Source organism: Aedes albopictus, chromosome 3 (genome assembly GCF_035046485.1).
Source record: "Aedes albopictus strain Foshan chromosome 3, AalbF5, whole genome shotgun sequence".
Taxonomy (NCBI): Eukaryota; Metazoa; Arthropoda; class Insecta; order Diptera; family Culicidae; genus Aedes; species Aedes albopictus.
In genome coordinates this window covers 156,627,981-156,641,461 of record NC_085138.1, presented here as the reverse complement: position 1 = coordinate 156,641,461, position 13,481 = coordinate 156,627,981, and the positions used below count along the sequence as shown (strand labels likewise).

At 39.9% G+C, this 13,481-nt stretch overlaps 2 protein-coding genes across 2 annotated transcripts in view; one reads left to right on the top strand and one right to left on the bottom strand.

Moving 5' to 3' along the window:
• The window catches only part of LOC109422729 (arginine/serine-rich coiled-coil protein 2), a 40,454-nt gene that overhangs the window by 1,521 nt on the left and 25,452 nt on the right, over positions 1–13,481 (top strand). The window lies entirely within an intron of this gene.
• On the bottom strand, positions 2,180–13,400 carry LOC109412303 (zinc finger protein 681). The gene is made up of 3 exons (XM_019685951.3): positions 13,167–13,400; positions 12,785–13,104; positions 2,180–3,437 (listed from the first exon to the last, which is right to left on the bottom strand). Exons 1-3 carry the CDS (start codon positions 13,263–13,265, stop codon positions 2,303–2,305), a joined length of 1,554 nt encoding a protein of 517 aa, XP_019541496.2. The 5' UTR covers positions 13,266–13,400; the 3' UTR covers positions 2,180–2,302.

Below are 13,481 nucleotides of genomic sequence, written 5' to 3'. Positions count from 1 at the left end.
CACTTCTGAATTGAAGGATGTTAACACAGAGCTTGAACAATAGGTACGGCTCGTTTGACCCGTCGTCGAATGACCCTATTCTGCTAATCATAGCCTACTAAAACTAGAGCTGTAGGAGTTTAAGTAGGCTATGATTAGCAGAATAAGGTCATTCGATGTATGTCAAAGTATTATTCCTCGAGACGCCAAATAAACTAGACGTACCTATTGTTCAAGCTCTATGTGTTATCATCCTTCAATAGAGACTTAATCAAACTGTATCCAGAACATTTTCCATTGCGCGGGATCACTTATTTTTCACTAGATTTCATACGAAAAACACGAAAATTGTTTTGCCATCGCGTGATTCACCGGCCAGGGGTGCAAGTTGAAAACAACAAATATGACGGTTTTGACGTTGCTTGATGTCCAGCGGAGCAAGTTGAAAACAACAAATATGGCGGGTCTGACGTTGCTTGATGGCACACTGAAGTCGGTAATGTGGAGACTTGTTTACCGAACATTCAGCTGTATAATTCACCGACATCAGTGATTGGGTGAGTTCTGGTGAGTTTACTGGTTTGTCGGTATAAATACTATTAATTACCGTATTCGTTAAATCGAAGCGATATTACCGAAAATCAGTAGTTTTACAGTTTTCGGTGAAAAAGCTACCAATCAGTAAAAAAAGTTACCGAACTCGGAGCGTCTGTTTAACTGTGTAAGCATCTAAATCGAGAGAAAAACACTGATGTTTGTGCTACTGTTGATGTTTATAAAACCATTAAACAAAAGATGTTTACAAATTAGAATCAACAGAAGATAGCGCGCAGGTGGGCATGTTTGGGTGGGCATAGAGGGTAGGACCTTACACCCCTGATTAGGACTGTTTGCCCCATCCATTCTGCTGGCAAAGCTAGAGTGACTGGAAGGGAGAGTGGCGTCAATGTCAAAATTGGAACAGCGATCATCTGTCAAATCCATACAAATTCCCGTTCCAAACGAGCAGGAGACCTGTCAAAATTGGAACATGACGCCACTCTCCCTTCCAGTCACTCTAGGCAAAGCTATTGGTGCAACGCCTGTGGCAATGCAAACTGGATTAGGCCGAACCTGTGGATGAACGACCCCAAATGGAATGGAACGAACTCAGTGATGCGTTACCAAATACATATGCTGCAAATACAAATCCCCCACCAAGTCACGTTCCATGGTTCAGTCTACTACGAGAAGGAAATTGAGTGGCACTGCAGTCCACCAGATTTGCCCGAGTTCGGTGGCCTATGGGAGGCTACTGTGAAGTGCACCAAGCCATACCTAAAACGAGTGGAAGGTAATAAAACGTTAAATTTTGAAGAAATGGCCACAATTAGCGAAATCGAGACCCATCTCAACTCGAGGTCACTTTTCTGGAGACCCAGCTGATCCCGAAGTAATTAGGCCATTTTTTGATTGTCCGCCCAATGACTGCAATCATACCAGAACCTCAACGTTGGCCGAAAAGTCGCTGGCAGCATCTTCAACTGCTGCGGGAGCAGTTTTGGAAAGTAGATAGCAGTCTGCAACCCAGGAAGAAAAACTGGAACACCTCTGTCAACGTTCGACCAGGAATGATCGTCCTGCTTAAGAACAAGAACCGCCCTCCTTTGCAGTGGAAGCTGGGCCGTATCACCTCTGTTAATCCTGGCCACGACGACCTAGTCCGGGTAGTGGAGGTTTTCAGAGAAGGCAAAACTTATACACGATCCATTGCGAAGCTGTCAATCTTGCCAATCGAGGATAATCAACGCCAACCTGATCCGGAGGAGATTGTTGAACCAGGAGGCTTCAACCCGGGGGATGATGTTCCTTACGGAAAGCATCCTATGAAGGAAACCTTCGCAATGCCGAACGCAACGATGTACGTTTACGAGAGAAAACGCCAACAGACAGGAGAAACGCAGCGAACGACGAGAGAAAGGAAAAGGAAAAAGTTTTCAGCACGAACGCCAGATCAGATGAGATGTGATCATTTCCGACCAGTTATTCCGACCGTGATCTTTTCTGAACCCCGATTATTCGCTTGACAAGAACCGTACCCTGGAGGTCCCAAAAATACAGTCCACCAAACTTTGAATTTTCCAACCGAACACGCTTTATAACTGGAATGCTATTAAACCACAAGTCCGGCAAGGGCTCTTTCAAAGAAAATATTAAAAAAAACATTTTTGGTTAAAATCTCAGGATTTAAGGATTTAAGAAGTTTATTTACATTTCCAACGATTTTTGAACGTTAGTACTTCTCCATTGCATTTGTTAGTATTTAACATGTTCAACTTGCACTTTAACCCTGCGAGCTTCCCGCTGCCGGCAGATCCCTCTGGTAGCACCTCATTTTGTGGTTGTAGAAAATGGGCGCCGAAGGCTGGTCCTCTCCGCAGTGATCGCACTTGTACGTCTTCTCCGAGTGTCGATACATCCGATGATTGTTGTAGCCTCGTTTATGCAGGAACCGCTCCGGACAGTCTTCGCACTGGATGAAAGTGGCCTGGTGATCCGGATGGGTTTCCTCCAGATGCGTTATCAGCTTGCTCTGGCGGAAAAACTTCTGCTCGCAAACTGGACAGGGGTGGAGCCGTGAAGCTCGCTTTTTAATCGGGGTTCCTTCCGGAGGTGGACTCCTCGGGGGTGGTTTTATGCCCATGTGAATCCTCGCGATGTGTCTTTCGAGCGAGAGGGCGTGGTGGAACGCAGCATCGCAAATCGTGCAGATATTCTTCGGTTGCTTGGGTTTCCGAGGGCCCTTAGCTATTCGGGTCCTTTTATTCGTATGATCTCCCATATGAATTCTTAGGACGTGTTGTTTGAGGGACGTAGACTGATTGCAGGTATAGGTGCACAACTTGCAGGCGTATGGTCGTTCCTTCGTGTGGATCCGCATGTGGCGTTGCAAGTTCGTACTGGTGTACGACTGACCACAGATCGTACAAATGACCTTCTCCTCCATGTGGGTGTTTCGTACGTGATCCTGGAAGTGCCGAGATGAGAACCACTTGGGACACAGATGACACAGGATTTTATCGTTGTCTGTTTGGTGTGCGTTCAGCTGGTGAACATGGAGGGTTTGAGACCTATCAAACGTTTGCGGACAAAGATGGCAGTTGTAGACGGATTTCGTATGTTCGGCGAAGAAGGGGTGCTCTGATAAACCATCGCTTTCACTGTCTTCATCGCTCTCTTGGCTGCTGTGGTCTGAGGATTCCTGATCTATGATTGGAGGTTCTTTAATGGAATGATTGTTCTTGTTTTGCCCTATGTTTGAAGATGGCCTTTTGACTGCAATTTTTGTTGGAGATTTTGGTTTCGTTAATTTTGGAACCTTCATACTACGAATACTGAATTCCTTCTTGTGTTTAGAACCTTCTTGAGAATGATGTACCCTGCTAGTGTTCAATGGTTCAACATTATTGTTAATTGACCTACGTTAGAAAGATAAGAAATATAATAAAATGAGTTAAGTATATGGCATGGTAAGTTTGGGTATTGCGTAATGTAGATTCATTCATCACTGAGAGATCTTTGGTAGGTCTGTGCACTTTTTTATTGGCATCCAAAAGAAGTTACTGGCCAACATTTCAGCCAAATCCATTGAAATTAGGAGGTTCATCAAATCTATTTTGTGTTTTCGACTATTTTCGCACTTCATGAAATCATAACTACACTGAAACTTGTTAAAAATTAATTCTTTTCCACAAATTGAAAGATATACTGGTCTGCTACAAGTGTCACGAACAACGTACGTATCTCTCGGGAATTTCTTACAATAAATCTTACAATTCCTCGTAGGGATTCCGGGAAGAGCTCAGGGAATGATTTCGAGAAAATCATAATAAAAAAAAATAATCTCAGAGGGATCACTACAGGAAATCGGGTAAACAAGTACCAGGAAAAGCCAGGAAAAAGCTCTGGTAAAAATCACGGGAAGAACTCCATGAGAAATACCAGCAGTAGCTCCTGCAAAGATCCCACAAAATCCAGAGTAAATCCAGAAAAAAACTCTGAGACATCCCAGGACCAATACCGTAAGGACTCTTCTGAGAGAAATCCCAAGAAAAACTCCATGAGAAATCTCATGTAAAACTCAAAAAAAAATCCCGCTAGAACTTTTAGGAAATATCCCAGCTTATACTTCGGTAGAAATTCAAAGAGAAACTGTAGACGAAAACTATCCGAAATTGTTTGAAGAAATTACAGGAAAAACATTGAAAGGTGTCCCGGAAGGAATTTCTCCAGAAAATTGGTGAAAAACTTCCTAAAACCCTTGCAGGAGTTCTAATAGAAATCTTAAAAATAACTCCTGTAACAATGCTGGCAGAAATCCCTGTAAGATCTCCTGGAGAAGTCCCAAGAGGAACACTGGAAGGAATTGCGTCTTCAAGAAGAATTCCTAGAGATACTCTAACAGAAATTCCGCGACAACAGCTGCAATATATCTTCGGGGGAAGCGACACTAGTTTTGCCAAGCCGAAAACCCCCAAAAAAGCATATCCTGAAAGAAACTCTTATGGAGATCTCGGAATAAATCCTGGAAAAAGTTCTCAGGAACATATTCTCTAAGAATTCTAAGAGAAATCGATTGGAATTCAGGAATCTTGTAGGATTCTCAAGGAAAAATCTCGGAATTAAATGTGCGAATCATGAAAAAAATGCTGGTAGGAATCCGGAAGAATTTTCGAGAGGAATTCAAAAACGAATACCAAGAAGAACGGTGTGAAAAAATGGAATGTATCTTGTGGGAAATCCTCTACTCTACTTCTAAGTAGATCTACAAATAGTAAAGTTTGCTACTTTTTATTCATACGACCCAATGTTTATTAAATTTCCCTGAGTATTCCAGGTTTTTCCAGGTACAGTATTTAGAGACGTTCGGTAACTGCTACATGTTTACATTTCACTTATCGAAAGAAATTCGATAACCGCAACAACTGGAAGACGTCAAATTACTGTCAGTTGCTGCAGAATGCAGCCAATGTGCATTCGGAAAACATTGCACTGCAACTGGAGTGCACGCGAAAAACATCGCATCGCTATTGACGTTCCATTTTGACAGATAGCGGTGCGCTAAACGCCAAATTGGTTGCACTGAGCGGACTTGCAGTTAAAAAGCACTGCAGTGAAAGTGTTTGCACCGAGCGAACGTCTACTGTAGTAGACACCCTGAATCAAACAAAAAAGATACGTAGTCCTACGTCAAAAAATCTGGACTTCGCCTGGTAGACGTTCGCTCGGTGCAAACGGTTTAACTACAAGTCCGCTAAGTGCAACAATTTTGCAGTTATCGCACCGCTATCCTTCAAAACAAAATGTCAACAGCAATGTGATGTTTTTCTCATGCACTTTTGTTGCAGTGCGATGATTTCCGAATGTATTGGCTGCATTTTGCAGCAACTGATAGTTCTTTGGCGTTTGTCAGTTGTTGCACTTATCAAATTTTACTCGCTAAGTAAAACGTAAACATGTTGCAGTTACCGAACGTCTACTGTATTCAGTTGACTTGAAAAAAAAAGTTTCGGTAGGTACTATAAAAACCATAAAAACAATTCGCTCTCGCTTGTACAATGGCATCTATAGCTTATAAGCTGAAAGAGAGATGGTGGGGCACGTTCGGTGTTGTACTAGTTTTGTAGTAATGAGCTGAATTTTAGTATGGTGAGAAGGTCAATCCTCCGTTTCTGCAATGAAATGGTGCAAAAAGCGTGGGTATTATGATTCCTTGCCTAATTCGATACTGTTTGACCAAAACTTTGGATAACTATGTTGTTTATGTTGCAAGAAATAGAGGAACAACAACACTGTTGTCCAATGTTTTGCTCAAACAGCATCAAATTAGGCAAGGAATCATAATACCCACGCTTTTTGCACTTTTGCGCTTTTCCATGGTGTTGGCTCCGGGTTAATTTGGCTTTCTATTCCGTAGTTCGTTACCTAACTGTTCTGTGGCTTAGCTTTTTAAGGGCTCCTAGAAAAATCCCTGAACTCCAGGAGGAATCCTGGAAGGAAAACCTGAAGAAATCTCTGAAGGATCTTCCTTGAGAAGCCCAGGGAAATGCTCCTGGATGAACTCCTGAAGGGACTCCCGGCAGAATCCTTGAAGAAGGTCCTGAAGGAGTCCCTGGAAAAACTTGTGAAGGAATCACTGAAGTAATTTCAAGAGAAATCAGGTGATGAATTCGTAGTAAATCCCGAAGAAGCTGAAGGAATCCCTGAAAATACTCCTTGAGAATCCCCGGGGTGTACTTTAGAGTCCCTGAAAAAAAGCTCTCAGATGAACCCCTGAAGAAACTTTCGAGAGAATCCTTCAAGGAGTTCATGACGTAATCCCTGGAAAACTCCTGGAGGAATCACAGATGGAACACCTGAAAGAATCGCTGACGGAAATTCTAGTGAAATCGCTGGAAGAACTTTATGAGGAATCTCTGAAGGATTTCTTGGAATGAATTCCTTTATGAATCTCGGAAAAAAAACCCGTTGGAGTCCCTGAAGAATATTCTGGAAAACTCTCTAAAGTAATTACAGAATAAATCTCCATCGATCCGAGAGAAATTTCTCTGCAGGAATCCCTGGAGAAACATCTAAAGCCCTGGGCACGTTTGCAGGGGTTTACGGTATTAAAGTGAAGGTGTTCGATTTTGATTATTGTAATGTAGTGTTCTTTAGTAACAAATCACCTTTTTATTTAACACTTTAATGCGCCTCCAACGCACAGTGGGAAAAAAACAGTGCAAACCTACACTAAATTCTGTATCTCACGAACGCATCCGGCTTTTCTAATGAACAAAACGGTTTTAGGCGTAAAATTGTCTGGAGAATCGAATGGAAGTGTTAAAACAGGCCGCACGGATCATTATCTTGCTCATTTTGCCCTAATTCCCCAATTTTTATTAACATTTATATGAAACTAGCTCTAAAACAATTATGAAACATGAATGCGGTTTGCCTTGAAGGACTTTGTGAAGGATTAAGATGTAGAGAATCGATCTGAATGGATTGCAGTGACCGCATGAATGTATTTATGCTTATTTCACCCTAATTCCCCTCATATATAGAGTTTTGTATGGAATTAGCTCCATAACTCGTAAGGAAATTATGAGTGGTATGCTAAGAAGGCTCTCTTTAGTGAATTATGATACAAGGAATTGATGAGAAGTGATTGCAGTGACCACGCAAATGTAATTATGCTCATTATACCCCAATTCCCCACATATATTGAGTTTTGTATAAAATTAGCTCCTTACTCGCAACAAAATTATGAGTGGTATGCTAAGAAGGCTTTCTTTAGTGGATTATGATACAGGGAATCGACTAGAAATGGTTGCAGTGACCGGGTGAATGTTATTATGCTCATTTTACCCTAATTCCCCACATATATTGATGAAATTAGCTAGATAACTCACAAGAAATGGGTGGTATGTTGTGAAGTATTTCTTTAGTGGATGATGATACAAGGAATCGATTAGAAGTAAATGTAGTATTCGCGTGAATGTAATTATGTTTATTTTACCCTTATACCCCACACATATTGTGTTTTGTATGAAATTAACTCTTCAACTCGCAAGAAATTTATGGGTGGAATGTTAAGAAGTGCTTATTTGGAGGATGAGGATACAAGGAATACTTTTAAAATGATTGCAGTGACCGCGTGAATGCTATTATGCTCATTTTACAATAGTTCCCCACATATATTATGCCATGAAGGAATTCTTTATTGAGTTATGATATAAAGAATCGAGTAGAAATTAATGCAGTGAGCGTGATTGTTATTTTGGTTATCCTACCCTAATTACCCACATATATTGAGTTTTGTATGGTATAAGCTCTATAACTCACAAGAAACTAATGAATACCATACCATAATTACATGAACGCGGTCACTGTTATCACTTCTAGTTGATTCCTTGTATCATAATCCTTCTTGGTATACCACTCATAATTTTCTTGTGAGTTATGAAGCTAATTTCATACATACGCGGTCACTGCAATCATTTTCAATCGCTCCCGTGTTTCATAATCCACTAAATAAACACTTCCTTGCATACCACTCATAATTTTCTTGTAAACTGCGGAGCAAAACTCAATATATGTAGGGAATAAGGGAAAAATGAGCATAACTACATTCGCGCGGACACTGTAATCACTTCTAATCTATTCCGTGTATCATCATTCACTGAAGATACCCTTCATAGCATACCACTCACAATTTCCTTGCGAGTTAAGAAGCTAATTTCATGCAAAACTCAATATATGTGGAGAATTAGGGTAAAATGAGCATAAAAACATTCACGCGGTCACTGCAATCATTTTTAATATATTCCTTGTATCATAATCCATTAAAGCAAGCCTTCTCAGCATACCACTCATTTTTTCTTTGCAAGTTATGGACAAGGGGGCGGACAGCTCATTGATACTGGGATTAATATTGGTTGATATTTTTAATATTTATTAAAATCCATAATTTCATCAAAGTAGCTTTGGTTTTCTTTTCAATGAACATCTGTCATAAACCAGGATGTTGAAGACAACGAAAGTCAAACCGTAGACAAACATTGGCAAAGAATTGAAGTATTTGAAATCATATTTCATTTTTCTATTTGTAGTACATCACACACAATTTTTACAGTTTCAGGAGCTGACGATACAAAGACCCACACCAAAGAGGATCTTTTGCTGAAGACGAAATCAGCTCTACTTGATGTTCCTTGAGATAACAAATCAAATACCAAGATCTCTTACATATAATCTTTCAATAAAACCTAGTTCCTTTAAGGCAGATTCCATGCAAATATGTTCAACAAGCGAATGTGTATCATGCTCGATTTCCACGTAGCTGAGGGAGGTTTGGTAAATCAAACTCTGGGGTATATATTATCATAAGAGATTATTTATTAAATTATGTACCGACACGTAGAAGGCTCTCAGAATCTACGTGTCTATAAAAGTAGTGAAGTATTTCAGGGGAAAATAATTACGAAATGAGAACCATAGAGCTTGGGAGGGTAAAATTTTAGCCAGGGTTTCGGTTTCTTTGATGATTTGTTTCGAAAACAGTATGTTATTGGTATGATTTGGGTATCGCTTCCGAGGCAGGATAGTTTCATATTCAGGCCGCTTGATGCCACAAACTAAGCTGGCAGTACCAACATACATTAAGCAGCATCTCATTGATAAACAAACGGTTGTTCTAACAAAAACCCAGGCTAACATAAATTTTGAATATACCCTATGCACAAGATGAAGCTGTATGGTAGCGAGGACCGAGGAGTACGGAAATGGCCAGCGGTTTTTTATGTACAACATCAGGCTGTTCACAAAATAAGATCTGTACTAACTTCTGTGGCATTCTTGTTTGACATGATAACAAACAAAAATAACCATCACGGCACACTTGATCATTTTTGTGATATTTGGATTAATATTTTTAATATTTTTTGATATTTCGATCCCAGATCAGGCTGTCCGACCCCTTGGTTATGGAGCTAATTTCATACAAAACTCAATTAATATGGAGAATTAGGGTAAAATCAGCAAAATTACATTAGCGCGGTCACTGCAATCACTTCTCATCGATTCCTTGTATCATAATCCACTGAAAAACTATTGCTTAGCATACCACTCATAATTTTCTTGTGAATTATGGAGCTAATTTCATAAAAAAATCAATATATGTGGGGAATTAGGGTAAAATAAGCATAATAACATTCACGCGGTCACTGTAACCATTTCTAGTCGATTCCCTGTATCATAATCCACTAAAGAAAACCTTCTTAGCATACCACTCATAATTTTCTTGCGATTAAGGAGCTAATTTCATACAAAATTCAATATATGTGGGGAATTAGGGTATAATGAGCGTAATAACATTCATGCGGTCAATGCAATCACTTCTCATCGATTCCTTGTATCATCATCCACTAAAAAACTATTGCTTAGCATACCACTCATAATTTTCTAGTGAATTATGGAGCTAATTTCATAAAAAAATCAATATATGTAAAGAATTAGGGTAAAATAAGCATAATAACTTTCACGCGGTCACTGCAACCATTTCTAATCGATTCCCTGTATCATAATCCACTAAAGAAAGCCTTCTTAGCATACCACTCATAATTTTCTTGCGAGTAAGCTCCTAGTAAGCTCCTAGGAGCTAATTTCATACAAAATTCAATATATGTGGGGAATTAGGGTATAATGGGCATAATAGGACAGATCGGTGTAGTACTAGATTTGTAGTAATGAGCTGAATTTTAGTATGAGAAGGTCAATTCTCCGTTTCTGCAATGAAATGGTGCAAAAAGCGTGGGTATTATGATTCCTTGCCTAATTTGATGCTGTTTGAGCAAAACTTTGGGCAAATGGTGTGTTGTTTTCTCCATTTCTTGTAACATAAACAACATAGATATCCAAAGTTTTGCTCAAATAGCATTAAATTAGGCAAGGAATCATAATACCCACGCTTTTTGCACCATTTCATTGCAGAAACGGAGAATTGAGCTTCTCACCATACTAAAATTCAGCTCATTACTACAAATCTAGTACTACACCGAACGTGCCCCATTACATTCGCGCGGTCACTGCAATCACTTCTCATCAATTCCTTGTATCATAATTCACTAAAGAGAGCCTTCTTAGCATACCACTCATAATTTTCTTGCGAGTAAGGAGCTAATTTCATACAAAACTCAATATATGAGGGGAATTAGGGTATAATGAGCATAATTACATTCGCGTGGTCACTGCAATCACTTCTAATCAATTCATTGTATCATAATTCACTAAAGAGAGCCTTCTTAGCATACCACTCATAATTTCCTTGCGAGTTATGGAGCTCATTTCATACAAAACTCTATATATAAGGGGAATTAGGGTGAAATAAGCATAAATACATTCATGCGGTCACTGCAATCCATTCAAATCGATTCTCTACATCTTAATCCTTCACAAAAGTCCTTCAAGGCAAACCGCATTCATGTTTCATAATTGTTTTAGAGCTAGTTTCATATAAATGTTAATAAAAATTGGGGAATTAGGGCAAAATGAGCAATATAATGATCCGTGTTGTCTGTTTTAACACTTCCATTCGATTCTCCAGACAATTTTACGCCTAAAACCGTTTTGTTCATTAGAAAAGCCGGATGCGTTCGTGAGATACAGAATTTAGTGTAGGTTTGCACCACAGACAAACAGACGTATCACTTGGAACAAATTGCGATCAAAATCATCGTCACGAAAACATAATCGCTCAATGCTAATTTAGCTGTGTTACGCAAACCACTCAGTAGGTGGCGGTAGTGGGCAAACGTCAAACAGGAGCAAAAACGATGCAAGCGCCGCAACCGAGAGATTTGCGAACTACAAAATATTTAAAATAACTGTTAAAAAGGGTAACGATGAGAAGTGAGTAGAGTGAGACGTCTGTTTGTCTGTGTTTGCACTGTTTTTTTTCCACTGTGCAACGGTTCATCACGAACCGGCTGTTACAGACAAGGGGAATGACATATCCTTTTCTAACCGGAATATCCGCACTTATCCGTTTCTAACCGTCGCTAACCGCGTATAACTTCTGCTCACTTAGCAGCTCGCTTAGCAACGGTTAGCGACGGTTAGAAACGGATAAATGCGGATATTCCGGTTAGAAAAGGATATGTCATTCCCCTTGGTTACAGATGGAGTATGGCTGATCATATGCATCAGACATGTTCGATAAACACGGAGGAACTGCCGGGGCTCAGTAGAGTCTATTCCCAAGCAATAGTTCCAAGTCGATTGGATTTGAGAACATTTTGATAATCTTTACAAATCCTATTACCGGCTAGTAACCTTTCAAAAAGAAAAGAAAAAGAATCCCTGGAGAAATATCTGGAGGAATCCTTGAATGAACTCCAGGAATAACTTTTGACGGATTTTTCGAAGGAATCTCTGAAGGAACTCCTGAATAAATTCCTGAGGAAATTGATGATGAATTTAAAGAAGAAATTCCTGAAGAAATTTATGGAAGAGTTACTGAAGGAGTTCTTGAAGAAATTCCTGGGAATCTCTCCAACAATTCCAGGAGAAATTCCTCAAAGAATAGCAAGGTAAATTACTAAATGTTCCATAGAGGAACATCTAGAAAAATTATTGAATGAACTAAGAGAAACGGATTTTCATGAGGGATTCCTGAAGAAATAACTGAAAGATTTAAAGGAGAAATTCCTAGAAAAATTCCTGGAAACATCAAAGAAAAACTTCCTTCATTGATGCAATTCCTGGAGGATTCCCGAACAATCTCTGAAAGAGTTCCTGAAGAACTTCCTGGAAGAGTAAAGGAGTTCCTGAAAAAAAATCTTTCCAGCAATTTCAAGAGAAATTTCTCCAGCAATTTTGAGACAAATCGCTTCAGAAAAATCCCTGAAGGAGACATTCTTGAGGGATTTCCTGGAGGAACCCTTACGAAATTCCAGGATTCTAGGAGGACCCCTCAAGGAGTTGCTGTAGAAATCCTTGAAGGAGTTCCTGGAGAAATCTCTCAAGGAACTTCAAAAGAAACTCATCAAAGAATTCCAGGAGGAATCGGTTAAGGAATTCCTAGAAAAGTTTCTGCACAAGTCCTAGAATCCCTGAAATCTGAGAGGAATCCCTGAAAAAAATCCTGGAGGACTCCTAGAGAAATCCTTAAATTAACTTAAGTAAAACTTCCTGACCGAACTTCTGGAGGAATCCTTTAAGTAATTCCTGTAGGATTGGCTGATTTTTTTTTTCGGGAGAAGCACCACTTAGATGAAAGTCTTACCGATACAAATCCTTCAACGCGCTGGCATTAGCATTGACCTTCCTGTAGAACTGCCACGTTATCTCGATCCGCACCAGGCACTGCTCGCACACGTCCGTACAAAACTGTTCCTCATCAATATCCACCCCGAAACAGGTGCGAACGATGTCACTCAAAAAGGTCTGATCCGCAAACGCCCCAAAGGCGGAAACCCGCCCAACGTCCGCTTTCGTTTCGAAACACAGACAACACACAATCCTGCGGAGCGATTCCACGGTGAGGGTCCGGGTCTGCTGCTGCTGCTGAGCAGAGGCTTTTCTAGCTGGTGCGGCTTTCTGCATCTGAAAATGCAAGGAATCAGTCGGAATTTTTTAAATAAGTATGAATTTTGAAAATTACTTACAGTTATCTTCGGTAGATCCTCCTCCTTGATCGACTCAGTTTTGATGGGTGCGTGACTCACTCGCTGTAACCGAACTGCTTTTGAAGCCTGGACTTCCATATTTAGAAGTTTTTCTTATTTACCAAATTATATTTAATTTTATCAAAATGTTTGAACTGATTTCGCGATTCTTTCTAAAACACTTTGCAAACAACTGCGAGTTGTTTTCATAACAAAGCTTGTGTCAAAAAGCGATGTCGGATGATCAATCAATGATGACGAATTCGTCATCGATGATTGCCTCTGACATTTCGTTGGCAGTGAGACGTGAGATGC